At 42.9% G+C, this 27,525-nt stretch overlaps 1 protein-coding gene across 2 annotated transcripts in view; it reads left to right on the top strand.

The window, feature by feature from the left end:
• grid2 (glutamate receptor, ionotropic, delta 2) overlaps positions 1 to 27,525 on the top strand; it is a 994,028-nt gene that overhangs the window by 873,762 nt on the left and 92,741 nt on the right. For both annotated transcript variants that reach the window (XM_043674402.2, XM_043674401.2), the window contains one exon: positions 25,927 to 26,122. In XM_043674402.2, coding sequence (XP_043530337.1) covers positions 25,927 to 26,122 — 196 coding nt within the window. The remainder of the gene's footprint in view (positions 1 to 25,926; positions 26,123 to 27,525) is intronic.

Genomic DNA, 27,525 nt, shown 5'->3' with positions numbered 1-27,525 from the left:
CATAGACCTTTATATTCTACCTACAAATTAACTTAGAATATTTTCATAGACATATATTAATGATGTTTCAGGAATATCAATAGAGGGTGCTCAAGTGAAGTATTATTAGTTTGGGAAAACCATTCATCATTTCACTGAAATGACATTCATGTTCTTAGAATAACCATTATGTTTCTATAAGTTTCATTTGCTGAATGAGTTATATTACAATTACGTGCCAGTAATTTTCTGTATGTAAAATGTACCCGTCTGAGTTGAATCCAGTCCATTGATTGAAAGATTTAGATATGAAATACTTATATCTCCTAACAGGGGAGCAATGTACTGTCAAAGTCCTAAATGTAGCTGACGCAAGTTTACAGAGAGGGAATTGGTTGATTATTTAGTTAAAATAATGTGCAATGGTATGGTCAAAATGTAGGAGATTGGCACGAGGTAAACTATGAGGCAGTGCAGGCATGATGGGCCAAATGGCCTCCTTCCACATTGTAACAATCCTGTGATTCTGTGATATCAGACAAATTCAAATAGCAGGAATAGTTTTGGATTTGTGGATGGGTTGGTGTCGGTTAGCGAGAATGACATATGGACTGCATTCAATTCTGTTCTCTCTGCTATAAGAAAGATGTTGTGAAATGTGAAAGGGTTCAGAAAACATTAACAAGGATGTTTCCAGGGTTGGGAGGTGTCACCTCTAGCTAAATAAGCTGGGGTTATTTTCCCTGGAGCGTCAGAGGCTAAGGGGTAACCTTATAGAAGTTTATAAAATCATGATGGGCATGGATAGGATGGATCATCCTTTTTCTCAGGATAGAGGAGTCCAGAACTTGAGGGCATAGGTTTAGGGTGAGAGGGGAAAGATTTAAAAGGAACCTAAGTGGCAACTTTTTCACGCAGTGTACGGAATGAGTTGTCAGAGGAAGTGGTGGAGGCTGGTACAATAACAATATTTAAAAGGCATCTGGATGGGTACATGAATAGAAAAGGTTTAGAGGGATATGGGCCAAATGCTGGCAAATGGGACTAGATTAATTTAGGGTATTTGGTCAGCATGGATGAGTTGGACTGAAGGATCTGTTTCTGTGCTGTACATCTCTATGGTTCTATGAGTGACCTCCCCCACTCTATTAATCGTGAAAGATGGCCAACTGGTCATGAAACTTTTATTTCAAATCACCTTCATCTTGTTCATCAGTGACTTATTTTCAACAGAGCTTACCCTTGGTGGCTCAAATCTATTTCCAGTATTTGAAACACAGTGATGATAGTGTGTCTTGATGCCTGTTTCATGTTTATTGTCTCCAGTTTATTTCTAACCCTGGATCTTAGGAGAGGTGATCATATTGAAAGATGCAAGATGCTGAAGGGGCTTGAACTAAGTGATTGTTTTCCTGTGGCTGGGGAGTCTGGAACACAGTCACTGCATCAAAATCCTGGATCTCTCTCACTACCAGTATTGAGAGTCTATCTACACCAAATGGGCAACCCCACAACCTTCTCAAGGCCAGTTAGGGATAGGTGATTGGTTTCTGGTCCAGTCAGCACTGCTGACATCCCTTGTGTGAACAAAAGAACTAGCCTCAGGATAATGAGGTTGTTCACTTGGGACTGAGATGAGGAGAAGTTAAGAATTCTCCAACCCAGAGATTTGTGGATGTTCTATCAATAAATATATTTAAAATTGAGATTTATCTGTCATTGAACCAAGGTAGAACAGATGCAGAAGTTCGAAAAAAATAACATCCATGGTCATATTGGATGGAGGAACAGGCTTAAGGGATTCTATGCTGCCCTTATGCACCTATATTTTAGTTCTTATTTTCAAAGAATCTCTGTACATTTCTTTTCCTTGTCTTAAGAATAGAATTTTCAATACCTGATCATTTAGGATCTTCTTATCTTGGGCTACATTTCATTTCTAGCTCATTTACTCACTAAATGCGATATTGGTGTCATCTAGTATCATAGAGATGTACAGCACAGAAACAGACCCTTTGGTCAGCAGTGCATTATATTCTATCCGCTAATCTATAATGTTGAGAGTTCAAGCCCCACTCCACATTTGAAACACATTACTTGGCTGGCACGACAGTGCAGGACTGAGGGAAGGTCGCACTGTCAGAGATGCTGTCTTTCAAAGCAAACTCTAAATCAGCGCCCTGTTCTCCTGGTGCAGGTGGAATATAAAGCAGCAGTATTCAAATAAAGGCAAGCAGAGAGTGTTCCTGTTAGCCTAGTTTATTAACAATCTGCCCAAAAATCTCCCATGAAAGCAAGTTTTAAAAACTGTTTGTCACACCTCATTGAGGTCATTCACTGGAAATCAATCCTGCTATTTCGAGAATCATCACAAAACTCAAAGATTTTTAAAATTCACAGAATTCCCCGATTTATACTGCTCGTATACCAAGGTTGACAGAAAAGACAGATGAGGTTTCTGCTCTTAACAGGAATCACAATTTATTACAAGTAAATACACTTGGCTAAACAATTATGAACCATCAGCATCAGTTAAAAATCTAACTCCAATGAATCTTTCATGCACACACGCAGAAATAACATGAGTGTTCAAGGGAAAAGCAGGTCTGTGGCCTTTGTTCCCAGGATTTACTGGGATGGGTCTTGTGTTAGTCAGAACATTGTTTCTCAGTTCCCCTTCTTTGGATGCTTCCAGTGGTTTGCACAGGGTACAGAATGAAAAAAGTGCAGCACTGGAAAAGCACAGCCAGTCAGGTAGCATCCGAGGAGCAGGAGAGTCGGCGTTTCAAGCATAAGCCCTTTATCGGGAATGTTGGGGGAAGGCAGGGGCCCCAAAGGGGCTAAGAGATAAATGGAAGGGGGTGTTAGGGCTGGTGGGAAGATAGCTGGGAATGCAATAGGTAGGTGAAGGTGGTGGGTAATGCTGATAGGTCAGAATGCCGGGTGGAACTGATAGGTGAGAAGAAAGATGGACAGGTAGGACAGTTCATGAGGGTGGTGCTGAATTGGAGGGTTGGATCTGGGATGAGGTGGGGGAGAGGGGAAATGAGAAAACTGGTGAAATCAACATTGATCCAGTGTGGTTGGATGGTCCCAAGGCAGGAGATGAAGTGTTCTTCCTCCAGTCATTGGGTGGCTAGGAGTTAGCAGTGGAGGAGGCCCAGGGCTTGCATGTACTTGGCGGAGAGGGAGGAAGAGTTGAATTGTTGGGGTTTTTTGGTGTGTGTGTGTGGCCTGGAGATGTTCTCTGAAATGTTCGCAAGTTGGCATCCTGCCTCCCCAATGTAGAGGAGACCACATTGAGAGCAACAGACACAGTAGATGTGGTGTTTGGAGGTGACGGAAAATCTCGCCCAGATGTGTAAGATCCACTCCAGAACATCCCAGATGGCCTCCTACTTCAAGGACCGCAATTTCCCCTCCCATGTGGTCAACAAAGCCATCCAGCGCATCACTTCCCGCACCTCTGCCCTTGAACCCCACCATGCCCAACCACAACAAGGACAGAATTCCCCTGGTCATCACCTTCCACCCCAGCAACCTCCAGGTACATTGCATCATCCTCCGCCATTTCTGACACCTACAGTCAGATCCCACCACCAGAGATATATTACCCTCCCCGCCCATATCTGCGTTCCACAGAGACCATTCCATCCACAATTCCCTTGTTATGTCCATGCCCCCCACCAACCAACCCTTCACTCCTGGCACCTTCCCTTTTACAAGAGGTGTAAAACCTGTACCCACACCTCCCCGCTCATTTCCATCCAAGGCCCCAAAGGATCCTTCCACATCTGCCACTGATTTTCCTGCATGTCCAAACACCTCATCTGCCGAGTTCATCACTCTTGATGTGGTCTCCTCTCCATTAGGGAGACAGGATGCCAACTTGTGGAACATTTCAATGAACATTGGTAGGACACTAGGACACACACACCAAACAACCCCACCACACTGTGGCTGAATACTTCAACCCTCGCAATCCCCCCCTCCCCCCCCACTCTGCCAAGGTCATGCAAGACCTGAGCTCCTCCACCGCCAAATCCTAGCCACCTGACACATCATCTTCCACCTTGGGGCCCTCCAACCACACGGCATCAATGTCGATTTCACCAGTTTCCTCATCTCCCCTCGCTCCACCTCATCCCAAATTCAACCCTCCAAATTGACACCACCCTCTTGAACTATCTTATCTGTCTATCTTCTTTCCCACCTCTCCACTCCACCCTCCACTCCGACCTATCACCATCACCTCACACCTTCATCTACCTAGCTCATTCCTAGCGACCTTCCTCCCAGCCCCATCCCTCCCATTTATCTTAGAGCCCCCTTGACCTGACAACCACTTCCCACCCTCACCGCCACCCACATTCCTGTTGAAGATCTTTTGCCCAAAACGTTGATTCTGCTGCTCCTCGGATGCTGCCTGGCCTGCTGTGCTTTTCCAGCACCGTACTTTTTGACCCTGGTCTCCAGCATCTGCAGTCCTCACTTTCTCCTGGTGTATAGAATAGACAGTTCAAACTTACAGAGTGTCTCTGATTTATGAGTTGAAAGTCACAGCTTACAGCAGCTGCTGAAGGAAAAAATAAAGTTGTTTTCTTCAGCCTTGAAGTAGCATTTACTGCATAGAACAGAGAGCTTCTAAGCTAATAGAAGTCTGAAGGCTTCTCACTAACTTGATTATAGTCCCAGGATGTTCACCACCCTGAGAGTCAATCAAATTTTTATTGGCAGGTCTTTGTCCTTCTTAGCTGCTCACCAGTCCACTATTCAACGTTGCCAAAGCTAATTATCTTTGCCCAACTCTTGAAAGGCATTGAGCAAGAGAAGGATAAAGGAAGCATTTCAAAGACTCCCTGAGGGTTTCCCCAGTGAAAAGCTAGCTCAGGTGTCAATGCTTGACAAACCCTTGTTCAGGTGTAATTGACTTGGAGAAATCCCCTGTATGAAGGGACACAATTGTTTGAGAACATCTGTCAGTACGAGGAAATATGGAAAACGAGCTGGAGAAAGGAATGCCAATGATTCCGAAGCCAAGGACCAATTCCACCTCCAGAAATGTGTGGTCAGAGATGGGGCTGTAGGATCTGGCTCATCAGCCACGCAAGGACTCACGGAACCCATGACCCTTGACACAGAATTCCTGAGGTCAGTGATTGCCGACAACAAGTTACACAAGAATGATACCATCAATAAAGGGCTTGTCGTAGGAGGAGCAGTTGAGAACCCAGGGTCTGTACTCAGTTGAGTTTAGAAGGATGAAAGGGGGATCTGATTAAAACTTACAGAATACTGAGAGGCCAATGGATGTGGAAAAGATGGTCCAACTCATGGAAGACACTAGGCTCCAAAAGTACATTCTCAGAGAGAAGGAACGACTCTTTAGAACTGAGCTAGGCAGGCATTTATTCAGCAGGAAGGTGGTGAATCTGTGGAACTCATTGCCGCAGAGGACTGTGGAGGCCAAGTCACTGAGTGTATTTAAGACAGAGATAGATAGTAAGGAAATCAAGGGGTACAGGGAGAAGGGAGGAGAATGGAGTTGAGAAACATATCAGCCATAATTCGATGGTGAAGCAGACTTGATGGGCTGAATGGTCTAATTCTGCTTCTTTCTCTTATTATCTTGGACAGGCCAATCAAACAATTGGTGCTGGATGCATCTCATGCACCTGATGATGGAGCAGTGCTCCGAAAACTTGTGATTTCAAATAAATCCATTGGACTATAACCTGGCGCCACGTGTCTTCTGTGTTTGCCCCCACCCCAGTCCAACACCAACATCTCCACATTATCCCTCATCACCAGCTCACCTGCAAACTGCACTTCAGCTACTGCTCAACAAGCAATCAGCAATACTTACAATGATTGTCAGGTTATGTGCTTTTAACAAAAATGCAGGAATCCTTCAGCAATAGTTGGTGTTTAAAACAGTTCTTTTCCCATTTCAGTCCGTCGTCAAAAATATAGAAAAGTGAAAGGTCGGGTTTTATCCTTTGTCACTGGAGGAGTTTGATGGTGTGTTGGTCACTAAATGCATAAACATAAAAAATAATTAATTGGTTATAAAGTGGTTGTGAACATCTTGACAGGTTTCCTATAAATTCAATACATATAATGTTGCTATTTCAAAGAGATAATTTTTCTGAAACAGCTGCAATCACTTCATTGGAGTTTTTAACTTTCGAAGGGTAGGCAAGCTCATCTGAAGCCACTGAGCACTGGGCACCATCCACATTTCCACACAAAATAAAAGTTAGAGTTTTCTTTTAACCACCAGCAAAGATTGTTCCCATGTAAAGTAGAATATCTAAGAGGTTTTATCTAGGCATTGTTTCTCCAGGGCTTTTTTCTGATATCACACTAACGTTAAACAGGGAATTCCTGATGAAAGGCTTATGTCCGAAACATCAACTCTCCTGCTCCTCAGATGCTGCCTGACCTGCTGTGCTTTTCCACAGCCACACTTTTCAATTCTGACTCTCCAACATCTGCAGTCCTCACTTTCTCCAGGGAACTGGGAGAGCCCTGCAGTTACAGGGCTTTCTCAGTTTCCACATCTTCAACTTTCTAACTCAACAATAACTGAGCTAAGTCAAGGTGTTCTTGCTAATTAATATATTTGTTTGTTATATGTTCATATGTCCAGAAATGGACTAAGGAGAGCCAGGAGAGGGGCACAAAAAAGACTTGGCAAGAAGGATTAGGGAGAACTCAAAGGCATTTTACTCATATGTGAGGAATAAGAGAATGATCAGGGAGAAGGTAGGGCTGATCAGGGAGAGGAGAGGGAACTTGTGCGTGGAGTCTGAGCAGATGGGGGAAGCCCTAAATGAGTTTTTTGCTTCGGCTTTCACCAAGGAAAGGGATCTTGTTGTAAACGAAACCTTAGAGGAGCTGGGATACAGTCTTGACCAGATCAAGATTGATGAAGTTGATGTGCTAGAAAGTTTGGAAAACATTAAGATTGATAAGTCCCCAGGTACAGACCAGATTTACCCTAGGCTGCTCCAGGAAGTGAGAAAGGAGGTTGCTAAGCCGCTGGCAAGGATATTTGCCTCATCCCTCTCCACAGGAGTCATTCTGGAAGATTGGAAGGAGGCAAATGTTGCTCCTCTTTTCAAGAAGGGTAATAGGGAAATCCCTGGCAATTACAGACCAGTCAGTCTTATGTCTGTGGTCAGCAAAGCTTTGGAAAGAATTCTGAGCGGTAGGATTTATGACTATTTGGCAAAGCATAGTGTGATTAAAGGCAGTCAGCATGGCTTTGTGAGGGGCAGGCCATGCCTCACAAATCTTATTGAGTTCTTTGAAGAGGTATCAAGACAGGTTGACAATGGTTGAGAAGTGGATGTGGTGTATATGGCCTTCAGCAAGGTTTCCCATGGTAGGCTCATTCATAAAGTCAGGAAGAATGGGATACAGGGATGTACAGGGCTCTGTTCTTGGGTCTTTGCTCTTTGTAGTTTTTATAAATGACTTAGATGAGGAGGTTGAGGGATGGGTTAGTAAATTTGCAGATGACACAAAGGTTGGAGGTGTCGTTGATAGTATAGAGGGCTTCTGCAGGCTGCAGCGAGACACAGACAGGATGCAGAGCTGGGCTGAGAAATGGCAGATGGAGTTCAACCTGGATAAATGCATTTTGGAAGGTCGAACTTGAATGCTGAATGTAGGATTAAAGACAGGATTCTTGGCAGTGTGGAGGAACAGAGGGATCTGAGTGTGCAAGTACATAGATCCCTCAAAGTTGCCACCCAAGTGGATAGGGTTGTTAAGAAAGCTTTCATCAACAGGGAGATCGAGTTTAACAGCTGTGTAGTTTTGCTGAAGATCCACAAGTCCCTGGTGAGACCACACTTGGAATATTGTGTCCAGTTCTGGTCGCCCTACTATAGGAAAGATACAGAGGCTTTGGAGAGCAAAGAAGGTTTACCAGGATGCTGCCTGAACTGGAGAGCTTGCCTTATGAAGAAAAGTTGAATAAGCTTGGACTTTTCTCTCTGGAGAGAAGTAGGAAGAGAGGTGACCTGATCCAGGTGTACAAAATAATGAGTGGAAATAGATAGAGTCAATAGCCAGAGACATTTCCCTCGGGCAGGATTGACTGGTACGAGGAGTCATAGTTTGAAGATATTAGGAGGAAGGTATAAAGGGGACATCAGAGGTAGGTTCTTTACGCAGAGAGTTGTGAATGCATGGAATGCGTTGCCAGCTGTAGTGGTGGAAGCAGAGTCATTGGGGACATTTAAGCAACTGCTGGACATGCACATGGATAGCAGTGAGTTGACGGGTACGTAAGTTAAGTTACTATATTTTACATTGGGATGTGGGTGGCACGGTGGCACAGTGGTTAGCACTGCTGCCTCACAGCGCCAGAGTCCAGGGTTCAATTCCTGCCTCAGGCAACTGCCTGTGTGGAGTCTGTATATTCTCCCCGTGTCTGAGTGGGTTTCCTCCAGGCGCTCTGGTTTCCTCCCACAGTCCAAAAATGTACAGGTTAGGTGAATTGGCCATGCTAAATTGCCTATAGTGTTAGCTGAAGGGGTAAATGTCGGGGAATAAGTCTGGGTGGGTTACTCTTCGGAGGGTCGGTGTGGACTTGATGGGCCTGTTTCCACACTGTAAGTAAGCTAATCTAAACCTCAGCACAACATCGTGGGCCAAAGGGCCTGTTCTGTGCTGTACTTTTCTATGTTCTATTAATACCAATAAATAGCTGGACAAGAGTTATTGTTTTTAAAAATTGTAAATGTGTCACACCTTTCACATCCCAAAGTGCTTGATAGCCTTTTGTAGTGCAGCCATTATTGTAATGTGGAAAATATAACACAGAAACTATCCCTAATCTCCCACATCCAACAGGAAGAGCACATCTCTCTACTAAAGGCCATCTTTGCACCTTAACAATCTACAGAAAATGGCACTAAAAAGTGCTCTAAAAAGCATTGTTCCAGACTAACTTAGTACCTATGTTTTAGATTTTTAAATTTTTATCAAGGGACAGATCTCAATAAAACGTATAACCAAAATTAACCCACTCTACTCAATATTAGAAGAGACAGCAAGGTTACACTTAAAAACCATGCACTTATCTGTTCCTGTACTGTGAGCTCTCCCACACAGGTTCCTCCAAGCTCAGCTGTGAATTTCACTGTTTGTTGGTTTTTCCTAGATACACTCCAATGTCCAGAAATACTTGAACTCAAACAGCAAAGGCAGTAGCTGTGTAGATTCACTGCTGTGTCAGACAGCAGTGTAGGTTTCTTCCCCCCTCTATCACTGACCATATAGTCTCTGCCTTTGTTCTCTTCCTCCTTATCAAAGTGCCATTGTTTTGATCTTTTCACCTCCAAAGTTCCAAACCAATGCAACAGCTTATACAACAGTAACTATTGCTTCTGGAATTCAAGGAAATCAGCTCCAACACCTGAAATACCTCAAAAAAGGATCAAGTTTTACAGCCTCAAATTTTTCCCATTCTCTATCTTGGATTTGTGTAAAAGAATTGTTCTTCTGAGAGAAGCTAGAATTAGGGGTGGCATCAAAAATCAGTAACAAACTTAAAATTGAGATTAGACAAAATGTTTTCTCAGGGGGCTGTGAGTGCAATAACTCCATAGAGGTCATTATCCTGTCACCAAGTCACCTTTTATTTATACCCACACTATACATGGACACTGACCAGCTCGGAGCCAGTCCCTAATGTGAGGAGACTCTCTGAATCTCCTGTTTACATCTGTCAGCCAGGGCTCCTTGATTGGATTAGGTTAACAGCCCCAATCAGGGATCTCATACTCAATGAGATCTACCTAGACAATGTCATTCCAAACACTACACAGTGGAAGCAGAGTTCTTAAATATTTCCAAGGCAGAGGTAGGTAGATTATTGTCAAGCAAGTGGGTGAAAGGTCTTGCAGTCAGCAAGAATGTAGATTTGAGGTTACAGACAGATCAACCATGATCTCATCGAACGGTGGGGCAGGATCAACAGGCTGAATGCCCAACTCCTGCTATTGACTCATATGTTCATATCTAAACAGACAGCATCTACGGAACTGAAACAAATTGCTGGAATGAGCCGTCCTCAGTCACTATTGAAGAATGAGCTTTCAGTAAGCTGGGGCCAACAGGCTGTAACTTTAGAAAGCTAGATCTGCTCACGAGAGGATTTTGCTGATGGAACATTGAACAGTACAGCACAGAGAAAAGCCCTTTGGTCCACTGTGCCCCTGCCAAACATGAGGCCATTCTAAACTAATCCCATCTGCCTGTGCACGGTCCACATCCCTCTATTTCCTGCCTGTTTGTGTGCCTGTTGAAGTGAGTCATAAACGTTGCTCTCATATCTGCTTCTCTCACCCCCCCCCCCTCCCCCCCCCCCCCCCAAGCAGTGCATTGCAGGCATCTCCTACCCTCTGTGTAAAAAGAAACTTGCCTTGCTCATCTTTTTTAAAATTTCCCCCTCTCATCTTAAACCCATCACCTCTCGTATTTGACTTTTCCTACCTGAGAAAGAGACTCCACCTATCCATCCCATCCATGCCTCTCATAATCTTATGTACTCTACTTCTATCAGGTTGCCCTTGAACCTCCAACACTTTAGTGAAGATAATCCAAGTTTGTCCAACCTCTCCTTATAGCTAATACACTCCAATCAAGGCAACATCCTGGTGAACCTCTTCTGCAGCTTCTGCAAAGCCTCCATGTGATAGAGTGAGATGATGGGAAGCTACATGCCACAAATAAACCCTAACATAGTTGGCCCAAATGACCTGATGTTGAGCTCTACCTTCTATGTAAAGCCATCTGAAAGATCATTATGTCTTGAATTCATTGGTTTGTTTAAGCAGTTCCAAATTGCAAGCCTACCAACAGGAACACTTTATAATGATTCAAAAAGACATGCATCTCTGCAGAAAATTCAAAAGAACGTTTTTCACGGGAATGGACTGACCTTCCGAACACAGAATTCCATTTGAAAATGACGGAAATTAGATTATTAACTAAACAGCAGTCACCTCGACAAAACAAGTATTTTACAAAGGAATTCTGAAATCTTCCTAGAATTGCGTTTTTCAACAATGTGTAATACCAGATAGCTTAAAACAGCTGCAAAGTAAAATTGCTTCATGGTCTAAAAATAGTGCTGACATTGACAAAGAGTTTACCATGTTTGTATGCAAGTACTTATTGCTTCAGGCTCTTGTAACACTGTGGTAGTGTCCCTGTCTCTCAGAGATCCAAGCACAAGTCCCACTTAGTGTGATAACAGGTTGATATAAAAAGTGCTTTTTCACAACACTTAATGCTCCTGGTCTTTTTTTTCTTTGACATTCTAGGAATACCAACTGTTTCTCAGCTTGCGTTACCTTTGATATATTTAAACCTAGTTAAGTGCTGCATGAGGCTTTTTAAAATGTTGAAAGGAAAGGTTAAGTAGTACCTGTCGTCCTTGTATCGGTGTGATATGTTACAGGTGTGGGATTGAGAATCTGTCGTTCTTGCTCCCAAAGGGTATCATGGAGAAACACTGTGCTTAATTGAATTGAACCAACTACAAAACACTTTAAAAGGAGATGTCTATAACTCCAGCAGCTGTTCCCAGTTTTCCTGTGGTCCTCTCCAGCATTTGTATTGTAGCCCATTGATGCATAACTGTCTCCCCAGAGAGTTTATGAAGCATTGTCGATACTGGAGATTTGAAATTAAAACAGAAATTGCTGGAGAAACTGAGCAGGTACCTGCAGAGAGAGAAACAGAATTATTGTTTTAAATCCAATAAGTTATCAGCTAAAACAGGCCAGCATTTATCACCCATCCCGAACTACTCTTGAAATGTGGTGGTGAACTACCTTCTTAATCTGTAGTTGCCAATGGACACCGTCCAGGGCAAAGCAATTGCATGATTGGTACCGGTTCCACCGCCTTAAATATTCACTCGCTTAACCACCAATGCAGAGTAGCAGAAGAGTGCGCTGCCTACAAAATACATTGCAATGACTAACAAAAGCTCCTTTGAAGGATGTACTGGAGAGATTGAAGAGGAGATTTACCAGGATGTTGCCTGAACTGGTGACTTCTAGTTATGAAGAGAGATTGACTAGACTCAAGTTGTTTTTCTTGGGGTAGAAGAGACTGTGCGGGGACGTGATTGAAATGTGTAAAAGTATAAGGAGGGGTGGCAAAGACAAGGTAGATGAAAAGAAACTTTACCTTTTGGGGGAAGGATCAATGACAAAGGGGGTATAGATTTTAGGAGAGAGGCAGGAAGTTTAGAGGGGATGTGAGGAAAAAAATTCACCTAGAAAGTGGTCGGAATCTGGAATTCGCTACTTCCAAAGATGGTAGAAGCAGGAACCTTCATAACATTTAAGGAGAATTTAGATGTACACTTTTGATGCCAAGGCTTACAAGGCTATGGAGAAAGTGAGGACTGCACATGAAGGAGATCAGAGTCAAAAAGTGTGGTGCTGGAAAACCACAACAAGTCAGGCAGCATCCAAGGAGCAGGAGAATCGACGTTTCGGGCATAAGCCCTTCATCAGGAATGTGAGAGGGGAAAGGGCTGCAAGATAAAGAGGAGGGTGGGGTGAGGTAGCTAGGAAGGCGGTAGGTAGATGCATTTGGGGGGTGATGGGGATAGGTCGAAGTGGATAGGTGGGAAGTAAGATAGACAGGACAGTTCAAGATGGCGTTGCAGAGTTGGAGGTTGGGATCTGGTTTAAGGTGGGGGAAAGGAAGATGAGGAAACTGTTTAAATCGATGTTGATCATGTGTGGTTGGAGGATTCTAAGGCAGAAGATGATGCATTTTTCTTCCAGGCATCAGGTGGCTTGGATTTGGTGGTAGAGGAGGCCCAGGACTTGCATGTTCTTGGAGGAGTGGGAGGGGTAGTTAAAGTGGTCGGCAACAGGGCAGTGGGGTTGTTTGATGCATGTGCCCCAGAGATGTTCCCTGAAACATTCAGCAAGTTGGCGTCCTGTCTCCCAAATGTAGAGGAGATCACATTGAGAGCAACGGACACAGTAGATGAGGTATTTGGACATCCAGGAAAAATCTCTGTCGGATTTGGAAGGATCTTTTGGGGTCTTGGCTGGAGGTGAGTGGGGAGGTGTGGGCGCAGGTTTTACAATTCTTGTGGTGACAAGGGAAGGTGCCAGGAGAGGAGGGTGGGTTGATGTGGGGCTTGGATCTGATGAGGGAGTCACGGAGAGAATGGTCTCTGCGGAATGCTGAAAGGGCTGGGTGGGGTCTGGCAGAAATGGCGGAGGATAATGCTCTGCATCCGGGGATTAGTGGGGTGGAAGGCTATGGGCCAAATGCTGGAAAATAGGATTGAAATAGTAAGGTGGTGGTTTTGACTGGCACAGATTCGATGGGCCGAAAGCCTATAGACCTCTATGATTCTAAGTCAGTGCCATCCAGACCTGGCCAGAAGAACAGGGACAGCTGATACATGGAAACATCAGCACTTGGCAATCAGTCCTGATGCTTCATCCTGGATGGTGTCAAGCTTTTTGAGTGCTGTTGGAGCTGTACCCATCCAGGCAAGTGGGGAGTATTCCATCACACTCCTGGACAGGTTTTGTGGAGTCAGGAGATGTGCTACTCATTTAAGAGTTCTCAGCTTCTAACCAACTCTTATTGCATCAGTGCAACAAACCTGGGTGAGCTTCTCCTGAGACTCAAAGTTGATATCAAAACTATTAAGTGAAGCTGTCAAAGTGCCCTGGTAGCACTTTCTTTAACTACCATAAGAATGCACACTCCACTCAGGTTCTCCAGCCAATGGCTGAAACTCCATCCTCCACAGGATTCTAAGCAATGACATTGAGACACGTTTTTCTAATACTTTGTGGGCATCGCTGGCTGACCAACATTTATTGCCCATCCTCTGTTGCCCTTGAAAAGGTCATAGAGTCATAGAATGCTACAGCAGGAAGACAGGCCCTTTGGCCCAAACTGGTCCATGCCAACCAGGTCATGGAGATGTATCTTTTCGAACCATTGTCGTCCAAAGTGATGGAAGTCTTGGTCAGAGAAAGAGAGAGAGAGAGTTTGAAGAGTGTCTTAAGGATGAGAGAGTGAAATAAACGGGAGAGATGGAAAAGATTAGGTAGGGAGTTCTAGAGTTCAGGGCCTAGGCGGCTGAAGCTAAGCCACCAGAGCCAGAACAAAAGAAATTGACATTGTAAAAGAGACAAGTATCCAAAAAGGATAGAAATCTCAGAGAGTTGTAAGGGTATTTGATATGATTTGATTTGATTTGATTTATTGTAGTCACATGTACCTAAGTACAGTGAAAAGTTTTGTTTTGTGAGCAGTGCAGGTAGATCATAGCAAACAAGAACATACAGATCATAGATGCTTCGACAGAGTGAGGCATACAAGGTTACAGCTGCATAGGAGGTGTGCAACAATATCAACATTAGATTAGATTAGATTCCCTACAGTGTGGAAACAGGCCCTTCGGCCCAACTAGTCCGCACCGACCCTCCGAAGAGCAACCCACCCAGACCCATTCCCCCTAACTAATACACCTAACTCTACGGGCAATTTAGCACGACCAATTCACCTAACCTGCACATCTTTGGACTGTGGGAGGAAACCGGAGCAAACCCACACAGACACAGGGAGAACATGCAAACTCCACACAGACAGTCGCCCGAGGCTGGAATCGAACCCAGGTCCCTGGCGTTGTGAGGCAGCAGTGCTAACCACTGAGCCACCGTGCCGCCCCTTCAAACATTATTTGAAGTTAGCTTAGAATTTAGGTTTAAAAGTTTGGAACGGTAATGAGAAATGTGAGAATAAGATCTGCTACAGAGACCTCGCAAAGATTTGCCTGGTGTCAGTGTCTCAGATTATTGTCAGGTTAAGAGTTTTTGTTTGGGAACCATGATTAAATGTTCTACTAAAGAGTAATCTTGCATTTCATTTATTTGTAACTTCAGAAGCTTGCATCCATGTGTTTCTGCCACATTCAAAGCTTAGAAGTTTACTGATTGACTCAAAATTCTCGGAAACTGATCAATAAATTCCTTCTTCATTTTTAAGCACTGTTCCAAATCCCTTCCATGGCCTTGCTCATTCTTCACCCTTCTGAAATAAAATCAATCGCAACCACAACATCCAGCAGTTCTCAGTGTAAACCACAAAACCTGAACAAAGTGAAATCATCTTCTATGGCCTTTAGCAAATCTCACATGCATCTATCACTGCATCCACTCCATTCTTTCACGCATCTCTTTCTGCTTCATCCTCTATTTTCTATTTAGGTCCTGAGCACAGTTTACCTCATTGATTAGTAAAGGTGATGAAAGGTTACATCAGCCATGATCAAATGGTACAGCAGACTTCTTGGGCCAAATGGCCTAATTCTGCTCAAATATTTATAGTCTTATGGTTTTGTGGAGGTAAAGTGAATACAAATAGAAATGAGTTCATGGATAATGTCAGAGTTGAGGACTTCTAACCTGAGCAGACTTGAGAGAATTTGTCAAAATCATGAGGGTTCTGGAGGTAGGGAGGACTATTGCTGTGATACTAGAATTCAGTTCATTTAATTCAGTGAAATCTGGCACTAAATCAAAAGTGATTAAGAAACCAAAAATGGCAATTCACCACACTGAAGCTGATGAGCAAATGCATTGAATTGAAACAAAAGGATGTGGGAGTTGATCATTTATTTTGCATTTTTCTGCATGAATAGACTTGTGTAGCACAACATGATGTATTAAATGCCTCTTCTAGACTCTGTCACTATCTCCAGCCCTCCAATCCTCAGAAGACCTTGAATTCCCCAAACTCTGACTTTATAATCCATCTCCTTCATTCCACTTTTGGCACCCCAGCCTTCTGCTGTTTGTGCCTTAAATTTCCTTCTCCAAACATTTCCACCTCTCAACACATTCTCTCCTCCTTTAAGATCCTCCTTGAGGCTTGCATCTTTTTGTCATCTGTCTGAACGTCTCATGCTTTGGCCAACAAGTCACGATTTGTCTGATTTCATACTGACAAAGCACTTAGGGATGTTCTATTTTGCTGAAGGTGCTGTGTAAATGCCAATTCTTACTTATAAAATTCAACTTTATGTTTGGAAGTTTCGAATTTCAGACTGATCAAAGTGAAATTTTGAACCTACTCAGAATCCTAACCTGGACTTTTTTAGAAAAATAAATGACAAAATCTTATTTACATATCCGTTTCAGTTTTAGTTTTCATGCCTTTAATCAAAGGAAACATCCATTCAGAACAATAAATTGCCTGAGCAACATAACCTGCGACATTTATGGAAAACATGTCTTTATTGTTCCAAATTGGATTGAAGTATTAAGATTAGATTACTTACAGTGTGGAAACAGGCCTTTTGGCCCAACAAGTCCACACCGACCCTCCGAAGAGCAACCCACCCAGACCCATTCCCCCAACACTACCGGCAATTTAGCATGGCCAATTCACCTAACCTGCACGTTTTTGGACTGTGGGAGGAAACCGGAGCACCTGGAGGAAACCCAGTCAGACACGGGGAGAATGTGCAAACTCCACACAGACAGTTGCCTGAGGTGGGAATTGAACCTGGGTCTCTGGCGCTGTGAGGCAGCAGTGCTAACCACTGTGCCACCGTGCTGCATGACTTACAGAAAAAAACAAATCCAATGCTATTTTGATCTTCTGAAGGATTATTGGGTTTGATGAGCTGGATATGAAAATAAAACAGCAAAATAGGATGAATCATAAGAAACAGAATATACAATTGAAAAAAAATACAAAGTGTGACTGTTTACAGTATTCATCTGCTTCATTTCAGTGTGTACTTGTGTACCTTCTTATTCCTTGCAAGTCAACATTAAGGATTACAGACCAATGTAAACTACTGTAATAAAAGCAGAATAATGTGGATGCTGGAAAATCCTGAGTTCTGAAGAAGAGCCATATCAAACCCAAAATGTTAACTCTGTTTTTCTCTCCATAGATGCTACCAGACCTGTCGAATCTCTCCAGCTTTTTCAGTGGACTATTGCAGTGTTGTATTCAGTGAAACAAAACCAATTTGCATTTACATTGAGCCTTTCACAATCTCAATACGTCCCAAAGTCTGTTACGGCCAACAAAGTCCATTCAGAAAACAATCACCATTGTGGGGAACATGATAGCCAATGTGTGCACAGCAAGATTCCAAAGATGTAAAAACAATGAATGCAGATGCTGGAAATCAGATTCTGGATCAGTTTTGCTGGAAGAGCACAGCAATTCAGGCAGCATCCGACAGCACAGCAGCCTGAATTGCTGTGCTCTTCCAGCACCACTGATCAAGATTCCAAAGATAACAATATGAATGAAAATAGGGCAACATGGTTTCTTTGTGATGTTTATTGAAGGATAAATACTAGCTGGGGCACCAGAAGAAAATGAGCTTTTTTTTTCCTGAAAATTGTGCCTGGTGTGCTTTTTATCCTCCAATGTGTATATGAGGCCACATTTCCTAAGGCTGTTAAATTTCTTTGAATATAATTTTATGGTAGGAAACACAATTAGGAAATGAATACAACAAGTTCACATTTCTTTCTCATCGACAAATTAACAGGAATAAAAATGCGAGCTGTGTCCTTTAGGTGGTTATAATGGAACTTTAATAGAGAGTTTATTTTTAATGAATGCACCAGCTTCTCTAGCTAGTGACTCAGAGCACAGGTACATGTCTTTGCTCATCATTGATGACAGTTCAGAAGTAAGTGAGTAAAATGTAGTTAACCTTGAGGAGAAAATCAAGTGCACAGGCAAGTTGAATTCTCAACTTGACCTTGATTTGTTCTTTTAATTAAGGAGTAACAGATGGACAGGAGATAGTGTGGAACAAAGGTGTAAGAGGTCCTGAAATTTGTTTCAAGTTGGTTTGCACACAAGAGTAGCAGCAGCAAGCATACCCCTAGAAGAGATGGAGAAGGTGATAAGTGATAGTACTCTCTTCTGTATTCTTCTGATGTCTGTCTGTAACCGTACAAAATATGCCACACAATAGAGGGCCTACTGAGGGCACGTTCAGCAATCTGAACATACTTGAGCTACATTTGCATACTAATGAGCACAAACCCAGACAGCAAGATGAGAGATCATTTCAAAATGCATTTTAAAAACATTTTCTGTTGCTTTATAAAAATATTAATTTGTACACTTAAGAGCGATAACAAGGTGGTTTCATTGATACAGCTAAAAGTGGACTTATGAAGAAGCAAATTAGTATGTTTAACCAGAATGTCCTATGAACTGTCTGTGAGCAGGTCAATTCTAAATAAAAGAAACTGACTTGGAAATAACTATATGAAACCATTTGCAGTTTCTGGGTACGTTCAAAAGAAAATTGCTTCCAAAAGCTGTCAATAGACTCTGATTAGAGTCCTTGTCCCCCAAGATAACCAGTTTCAGTTTAAAACCTTTCTCAAAAGCTTGAAAAATAGGAGGAAAATTCATGGGCCTAGATTTGTACATGAGGTCCAACTCTTCTCCTGAACTACTGCAAAAGATTCTGAAAACGTGTTTTGCGCAAGGTGTAGTATGCAATGGAGATTTCCATGACTTTTTGCGTTGGCTTTGGCAGATCTTTCTGAAGTCATGCAGAAAGACAGAACTGAACTCAGCAGAACCCCCAGATTGTATAACAGCAATGCTTCCATCAGCGTCAGTATTTTCATATGAGCCCCACTCACCACCCTGCCCAAAGCTGAGGTGGCTGATGGGTGAGTTTTTGGTCAAAAGGACAGTCAACTGCTGGGGTTACACCCTGCACCGTTCACTGAGGTGCCCTGCCCCTCTCAAAGGAGTTGATAACGGAAAGAGCTGTCCAGGCTTAAACACCAAGGTCTCATCGTGAGGAGTGTTTAGGTTTCCAGATGTTAAAAGGACGTGGAAGAAGGAAAGAAAACATAGGTTAATATTATGAGCAGGAGTATTTGCCAGGATTAGAGCCAGAGAGAATCCAGCCCCGTGAGTTTGGCATTGGTAGGTTATTATTGTGTATGGGAGCCTTGTCAACTCTCACTTTGAGTAGACCAGACTTCTTTTGAAGAAATACATCACTGCGCCTGACGTTGGGATTTAATGAAGGTGACAGGGGTCTAGCCCATTGGTGGGAGAGCCCATGGAAAAGTCCTCCTACCTCCAGCTGTGAAAGACATGCTGGAATTTAGTGCCTTTCCAGGGATAAAGGATCCTGAGAGTGGTATTCTGTCTCGGTCCCCCGAACTGGGCCACCCCTGGGGTGACTAGATGCCCACTGCTAGTGAATTTCAGTAGCGTCAAGGTGAGACCCTTGAAACACAGAAATTAGGAGCAGGAGTAGGCAATTTGGTCCTTCATACCTGCCCCACCATTCAAAATAATCCTGGCTGATCTTCCAGCTCAGAGCCCTGTTCCCGCTTCCTCCCCATGCCCTTTGATCCCTTTTGAGGTAAGAACTATACCTAACTCCTTTTTGAAAATATCGATGTTTTGGTCTCAAGTGGCTTCCATGGCAGAGAACTCCACAGGCTCACCTCTCTCTGGGGGAAGAAATTTATTCTAATCTCAAAAATGGCCTACCCCCTACACTTAGGCAGTGACCCCTGGTTCTGAACTCTCTGATGATTCGGAACATTCTTCCTGCATCTACTCTGTCTAGTCCTGTCAGGATTTTACAGGTTTCTATGAGAATCCCCCTCTAAACTTCAATGGCCATCCAGTTACTCTTCATCCCTCAGCCCTGCCATCCCAGGTATCAGTCTGATTAACCTTCATGGTACTCCCTGTACAGACAGAACATCCTTCCTCAGGTCAGGAGGTCATTGGCGGGCATCAGTTGTGTACAAATCGGTGACATGATGTGAAGTCTGTCCACAACTCACCCTTATCAGTCTTTATTGGGGCAATAACAGGAAGACCTCCCCTCCTGTAGTCCTCCTGCCCCATTGCTCCTGTCCCCCAACCAGACTCCACATCCCCCCAAACCTCAGGGATGTGAGCATTGCTGGCTGGGCCAGCATCTATTGCTTATCCCTAACTGCCCTTGAGAAGGTGGTGGTGAGCTGCAAACAATGAAAACCTGAATCTATAAATAACCCTGAAAGTGTTATAAGACGTTTTCCAGTGATATTCGGTTTCATTAAGTTCAACTGTAAATCCGCAGCAATCAAGCAATTGATGCCTTATTTTAGATTAATGTTGTGATTCTGTTGTAGGTGCTATTGTTCTGGAGGTAGGTGAGAATATGAAATCAGTAGTTTTGCCAAAGAGACTGGGAGTCAGCTGGGGAGAGGATAAAAAAGGATAGAAGCATTAACTTTTTTTTGTAAAGAGATGACATATTCGATTTTTATTAACTCTATCACAGGAGACGGGCATCACTGGCTGGTCCGGCATTAAATAGCCATCTCTAACCTCCCTGGAGATGGTGGTGAGAGAACAATAGGACATAGAACAGGCCCTTCGGCCCACCATGTCTGTGCCAACCATGATGTCAATCTAAACTAGTTCCATCCATCTGCACATCGTCCATATCCCTCTCTTCACTACCTGTCTATGTGTCTGTCTAAATGCCTCTTAAACTGCTTCTATCACCTCCTCTGGTAGTGCATTAGGATGCCTACCACACTCTGTGTAAAATAAAATACCTCGCACATCTTCTTTAAACTTTCCCCCTCTCATCTTCAACCTATGCCCCCCTAGTGTTTAGCATTTCTACCCTGGGACAAAGACTATCCACCCTATCTATGGCTGTCATAGTTTTATATACATTTATCAGGTCGACCTCAGCCTCCAATGCTCTAACGAAACAATCCCAGTTTGTCCAAACTCTCCTTTCAGCTAATACACTCCAATCCAATCCAGGCAACATCCTAAAATAGGGTGGCATGGTGGCTCAGTTGTTAGCACTGCTGCCTCACAGTTCCAGCAGCCAGGGTTCAATTTCAGTCTCCAGCTATTGTCTGTGTGGACATTCTCCCTGTGTCTGCGTGAGTTTTCTCCAGGTTCTCTGGTTTCGTCCTACAGTCCAAAGATGTGCATGTTCGGTGGGTTGGCCATGAGTAATGCAGGAATAGGGTAGTGGGGTTATTCTGGGTGAGATGTTCTCCAGAGAATTGGTGTGGGCTTGCTGGGCTGAATGGCCTTGTTCCATACTGTAGGAATTCTATGAACAAAACTCTTTTGTACCCTCTTCAAAGCTTCTACTTATGAGCTGTCTTGTTCAACCATGACAGTCCCCAGATTGTAGACACATCCACAGTGCTGAAGGGAGGGATGCTGACCCAGGGACAGTGAATTGACAAGAAAATAGTTCTCAGTCAGTGTGGTTTGGTAGCAAAATCACAGGTGGTAAAAATAAAAGCAGAAAATGCAGTAGAGGCTCAGCAGATCTTGCAGCATCAGTGAAGAGAGAAATAGAGTTAATGTTTAATTTAGTTTAATTTAGATAAATGTGAGGAACTGCATTTTGGAAAGGCAAATCAGGACAGGACTTATAGACTTAATGGTAAGGTCCTAGGGAGTGTTGCTAAACAAAGACAGCTTGGAGTTCAGGTTCATAGTTCCTTGAAAGTGAAGTCACAGGTGGATAGAATAATGAAGAAGGCATTTGGTATGCTTTCCTTTATTGGCCAGAATATCAAGTATAGGAGTTGGGAGGCCATGTTGGAACTGTACAGAACATCAGTTAGGCCACTTCTACAATATTGTGTGCAATTCTGGTCTCCTTCCTATAGGAAGGATGTTGTGAAATTTGAAAGGGTTCAGAAAAGATTTACAAGGATGTTGCTAAGATTTGAGAGTTCAAGCTTTAGGGAGACGCTGAATAGGCTTGAGCTTTGGAGGCTGAGGGGTGACTTTATAGAGGTTTATAAAATCATGGATAGGATGAATAGCCAAAGTCTTTTCCCTGGGGTGGGGGAGTCCAGAACTAGAGGACATAGGTTTAGGATGAGAGGGGAAAGATTTAAAAGGGAACTAAGGGGCAACTTTTTCACATAGAGAGTGGTGCATGTATGGTATGAGCTACCAGAGAAGGTGGTAGAGGCTGGTACAATTACAATATTTAAAAGGCATCTGGATGGGTATATGAATAGGAAGGATTTAGAGGGATATGGGCCAAGCAAATGGGATGAGATTTATTTCAGATATCTGGTCGGCATGGACGAGGTGAACAGAAGGTGCTGTACATCTCTATGACTCTATGACTCTCTAATCTTTGCATTAACGCTTCAAGTCTAATGACTTCTCATTGGACTAAAAGTGTGGCGTTCCCTTGAGTTGACTTCATAGGCTTGTGTTGAATTTCATTAGTGCAGGCCAAGGATATAGAACTCAGTGAGAGAGCAAGAGGGACTATCAAATTATGCATTGACCAGAAACTCAGGACCATGCTTGCAGACTGAATGCAAATTTTTCCCAAAGTGGTCACCAACCTTCACTCCATTTGTCCAGGGTCATGTCCGCTACATTATGAGGAACAAATCAAGTCCCCTAAGTTGAAAGAAGTACAAGGAACAGCAAAACACTGAAATGGAATCACTTTTAAAAATATTTGTACTAAGCAAATTGAAGTCGAGGATATAAATATGGGTGAAGGTAGAAGCTAAAAATATTTCATCAAGACTTTTATAAAAATTCATTATTAAAAAGGTTTGGCCTAAAAATTCTGCTGCCTCATCAGTTAGCAGCATTTCATTAATATCAAATTAATTCTACAGACCAGCTCCATTGTTCATAAAATTTATTCATGTACATTGTGATTAAAAAAACGTCATGCCTTATTGAAAACTGCTGTAACTTTTAAAAAGATTTCCAGTGGTGTGTGTGAAGAAGAAAGTTCATGATTGTTGAATCAGAAAGTGGGTTAAGGGTGAACATCAACTTCAACATGGATTTAGACAAAGATTCAACAGGTTGTGAGGCTAAAAGAATGAGGTGATCTCACTGAAATATATAGGTTTCTTAAGGGGCTTGACAGAGTAAATGCTGAGAGGATGTTTCCCTTCATGAAGAGTCTCATGAGGGCATAGTCTCAGAATAAAGGGGCACCAATTTAAGACTCAGATGAGGAGGAATTTGTTCTTTCAGAGGGTTGTGAGTCTTTGAAACTCCTTGCCACAGAGAGCTGTGGGGACAGAGTCCTTGTGTACATTGAAGGCTGAGACAGATTCTTGATCAGTCAGGAAATGACAGGTTCTGGGGAAATGCAGGAGATTGGGTGTGAGGAATGTCAGATCAGCCATGATCCTATTGAATGGTAGAGCCGGCTCAAGGGATGGAACAGTCTGCTCCTTTTCCTAATTCTTAATGTCTTATGGTATGCCCAATCCATGACAATGATTAATGATTGGTAAATAAAGCAAATGAAATCAAAGAGTTTTCATTTATCCATTTTCTTTCTTTGGTTTCCTTTGCAGACCAATCAAGAGGGAAAGCAGCCTGCTTTAAAACCTTGACCAACGCCCCTCATAGTGACAGCAACAACAATTGCATTTATATTGCACCTTTTACAAAGCAAAAAACATCTCACAGGAGAGTTAGCAAAGAGATTTAGACATCAAGCAACATAAGGAAATGTTAAGACAGGCTTGGACCAAGGTTTTCAGAAATTTCTAAAGGGAGCAGAGGCAAAGGCTCAGAGAGGTTTAGAGAGGGAATTCCAAAGTTAAGGCCCAGGTAAGACACAGCCACTCATGGTGGAGCGGTGAAAATCAAACACAGTGAAGACAAGAGTTAAATGATCAGAAATATCTCAGAGAGTTGTCATGCTAGAGGTCATTACACTTGTCCCTATGACAGGGCAAGTTCATAGAAGGACTTGGAAAAAACAATGCTGATAGTTTAATGTTGAGGTATTTTTAGAGTGGGGCATCTTACAGCAATTGAGACCAGAGGTAGCAAATCTCTGGATGAGGGCTTCATCAATGGATCTCTCACCTGTGTAAGCAGAAGACAGCACTTCAAGTTGTCGAATCCTTTTATTTTACCTCCTTCCCTGCAGTGTTGTACTTATTTCCTCTTTCTATGGTCTTTTGTTGACTTGCTTCACTCCTGCTTGATAGATTCTGAGGTACCTGATAAGGTCAATGCATGATCTGCAGATTCGGTCATACATTGGGGGTGTGATGGGTGGCACATTTGTACTTGAAGGGTCAGGTCATCGAGCTGTTTGGAGATTTATGCATTGCCTATATCGACTCAACTTTCCCTCTGCATGTTACGTACAAAATCTCTCAATGTGATTAGTTTCTTCCCAAATGAGCCTTTTCTATTTTGGTCCATCGCAAGGCAGAGACTGCTATGAGTGAACAGAAATATTTAACTGCTTCAGGAATGCTTTGAGACATCTGCTTCTGCCTGGAAATTTCCCACCATGACCAAGTTCCAGGTAGACCAAGTTCTCATCAAGTCGTAGAGGGATATAAGCCAAATGCTGGCAGATGGGCTGAGATTAATTTAGGATATCTGGTTGGCATGGACAACATAGAACATAGAACATAGAACAATACAGCACAGATTAGGCCCTTCAGCCCACGATGTTGTGCCGAACATTTGTCCTAGCTTAAGCACCCATCCATGTACCTATCCAATTGCCGCTTAAAGGTCACCAATGATTCTGACTCTGCCACTCCCACAGGCAGCGCATTCCATGCCCCCACCACCCTCTGGGTAAAGAACCTACCCCTGTCATCCCCTCTATACCTTCCACCCTTCACCTTAAATTTATGTCCCCTTGTAACACTCTGTTGTACCCGGGGAAAAAATTTCTGACTGTCTGCTCTATCTATTCCTCTGATCATCTTATAAACCTCTATCATCCTTCGCCGTTCCAATGAGAAAAGGCCTAGCACTCTCAACCTATCCTCATACGACCTATTCTCCATTCCAGGCAACATCCTGGTAAATCTTCTCTGCACCCTCTCCAAAGCTTCCACATCTTTCCTAAAGTGAGGCGACCAGAACTGCACACAGTACTCCAAATGTGGCCTAACCAAGGTCCTGTACAGCTGCAACATCACTTCACGACTCTTGAATTCAATCCCTCTGCTAATGAACGCTAATACACCATAGGCCTTCTTACAAGCTCTATCCACCTGAATGGCAACTTTCAAAGATCTATGAACATAGACCCCAAGATCCCTCTGCTCCTCCACCTTACTAAGAACCCTACAGTTAACCCTGTATTCCACATTCTTATTTGTCCTTCCAAAGTGGACAACCTCACACTTGACAGGATTGAACTCCATCTGCCACTCCTCAGCCCAGCTCTGCATCATATCTAAGTCTCTTTGCAGCTGACAACAGCCCTCCTCACTATCCACAACTCCACCAATCTTCGTATCATCTGCAAATTTACTGACCCACCCTTCGACTCCCTCTTCCAAGTCATTAATAAAAATTACAAACAGCAGAGGACCCAGAACTGATCCCTGCGGAACTCCACTTGTAACTGGGTTCCAGGCTGAATATTTACCATCTACCACCACTCTCTGACTTCGACCGGTTAGCCAGTTTTCTATCCAACTGGCCAAATTTCCCTCTATCCCATGCCTCCTGACTTTCCGCATAAGACAAGTTGGACTGAAGTGTCTGTTTTCATGCTGTATATCTCTATGCGTCTATGTTACTGTGAGATTGTAAATGTACTATAATCCAAAGGCTGGTCTTTCTTTGACCCCATTGGCATGTGCCTTGCAAAACTATCTGTGCCGCATTGACAACTGAAAGTTCTACTCATAGGTTCCCAATCAAGTACTTCAAAGATCAACAAAATGTTTCATCAATCAATTGTAAACCTATTATGCCTTACAGTTGTCCTTCAGTAAAATGTAAGTGTTTTTGGACATGGGTAATCCACACTTAACTTTATGCTGAGCCAGTGGGATTTATTTTTTTGAATGGGGCCGTGTTTATTTATCCTGTCGTTTCTGTCAACTCAAGGTCCCTGCAAGATCTATCCAAGCAAACAGACATTCCCTACGGCACAGTAATGGAGTCAGCAGTATATGAGCATGTCCGTGTGAAAGGAATGAACCCCTTTGAGAGGGACAATATGTACGCCCAAATGTGGAGGATGATCAACAAAGGTAACGGCACAGAAACATCGGTCAAGGATTCCCAGGAAGGCATTCGAAGGGTACAGTACATTTCTTTCATGTCTTTCCATCAATTGTATATTATTCGCCTAAGTATGAGATTGTTGTGTACTGGCTAATGATTGTATTTGGGAGACTGAGAACTGTAAACAGGAAGCTAGATACCTGGAGTTTGAATCTCGCCCTGAGCAGTGATTTCAATTATTTTATTGCCCTTTCTGTTCCATTTGTGAAACAGATAGTGTTCTTCATTCAAATGTAATCACACGTACAACATCACTCTTTCAGCTGAAAGGGAAAGTGGACAGCCATGATTTTGCCTTCCAGCAAAAGGCCATGATAATAGAACTAAAATGGTCACTTCTCAGTTTTCCCACATTCTGCTCCTTATCTTTCTCCCTCGTTAGCAACAACATTATGTCCTAAACATACGACTGAGGAACCAGTCAGGCCATCAAGTCTGCTTTGCCATTTGATGAGATCACGGTCGATCTGATAATCCTCAACTCCACTTTCTTGTCTTTTCCCCATAACCCCTGATTCCCTTATGGATTAAAAAATCTAACTCAGCCTCAAATCTGTGTGATATAACACACTAGAGATGCAAGAAAGATCTACCAGAATGATTTCAGAACTAGGACATCGTACCAATCCTGAAAAGTGAACAAGCTGTGATTCTAATTCTCTAGAAGAGATGCCCAAAGAGTGATCCAAGATAGTCACCTAAACTAGTAAAGTAAATTCAGGATCCACTTCTCTACTCAGCGAATGTAGAATTCACTGTTACAGATGACAGTGAGGGTGAATAGCATAGATGCATTACAGGTGAAACTTGATAACACACACAAAGCAACAAGGAAGGACAGGATATGTTGATAGGTTGAGATGAAGAGGGGTGGAAGAAGGCTCATATGAAACTTAAGGTCAACATAGATATGTTGGGGCAAGTGCCTTATTTCTAAGCCTTAAGTATTCTTACCTAACTATACGTTCCTCATTTAAAGAATGTCTTTACTGAATTGTCATTGGTTTCTAATAACAATTTAGAAAAATGCAATCTCTTCATTTATATGTTTATCCATTATGCTTTTTCCTTTGTGATTTCTTGCAAACTTCAAGAAAGCCCTCCCTTAACACACTGTTAAAATCACACAACACTGGGTTACAGTCCAACAGGTTTACTTGGAAGCACTAGCTTTTGGAGCGCCGCTACTTCATCAGGTGGTTGATAACCTGGTGTTGTGTGATTTTTAACTTTGTACACCCTGGTCCAACATCGGCACCTCCAAATCATTAACACACTGTGGTTGACAATTTTAGTGTGTTGGAATATTTTGAACTGAGGGATATATTTAGATGGTGGGGGGAAGAAGTAATTTGCTGATATGAATTTGTAGCTTCAGAAACAACTGTTTCATCTTTATACAGAGCAGGAGACATCCCT

This window comes from Chiloscyllium plagiosum, unplaced genomic scaffold (genome assembly GCF_037043375.1).
Source record: "Chiloscyllium plagiosum isolate Xiang-an unplaced genomic scaffold, Cpla_swu_hap1 HiC_scaffold_36, whole genome shotgun sequence".
Classification (NCBI taxonomy): Eukaryota; Metazoa; Chordata; class Chondrichthyes; order Orectolobiformes; family Hemiscylliidae; genus Chiloscyllium; species Chiloscyllium plagiosum.
Note: the sequence above shows the minus strand (reverse complement) of the source record. Positions and strands in the feature narration are given on the sequence as shown.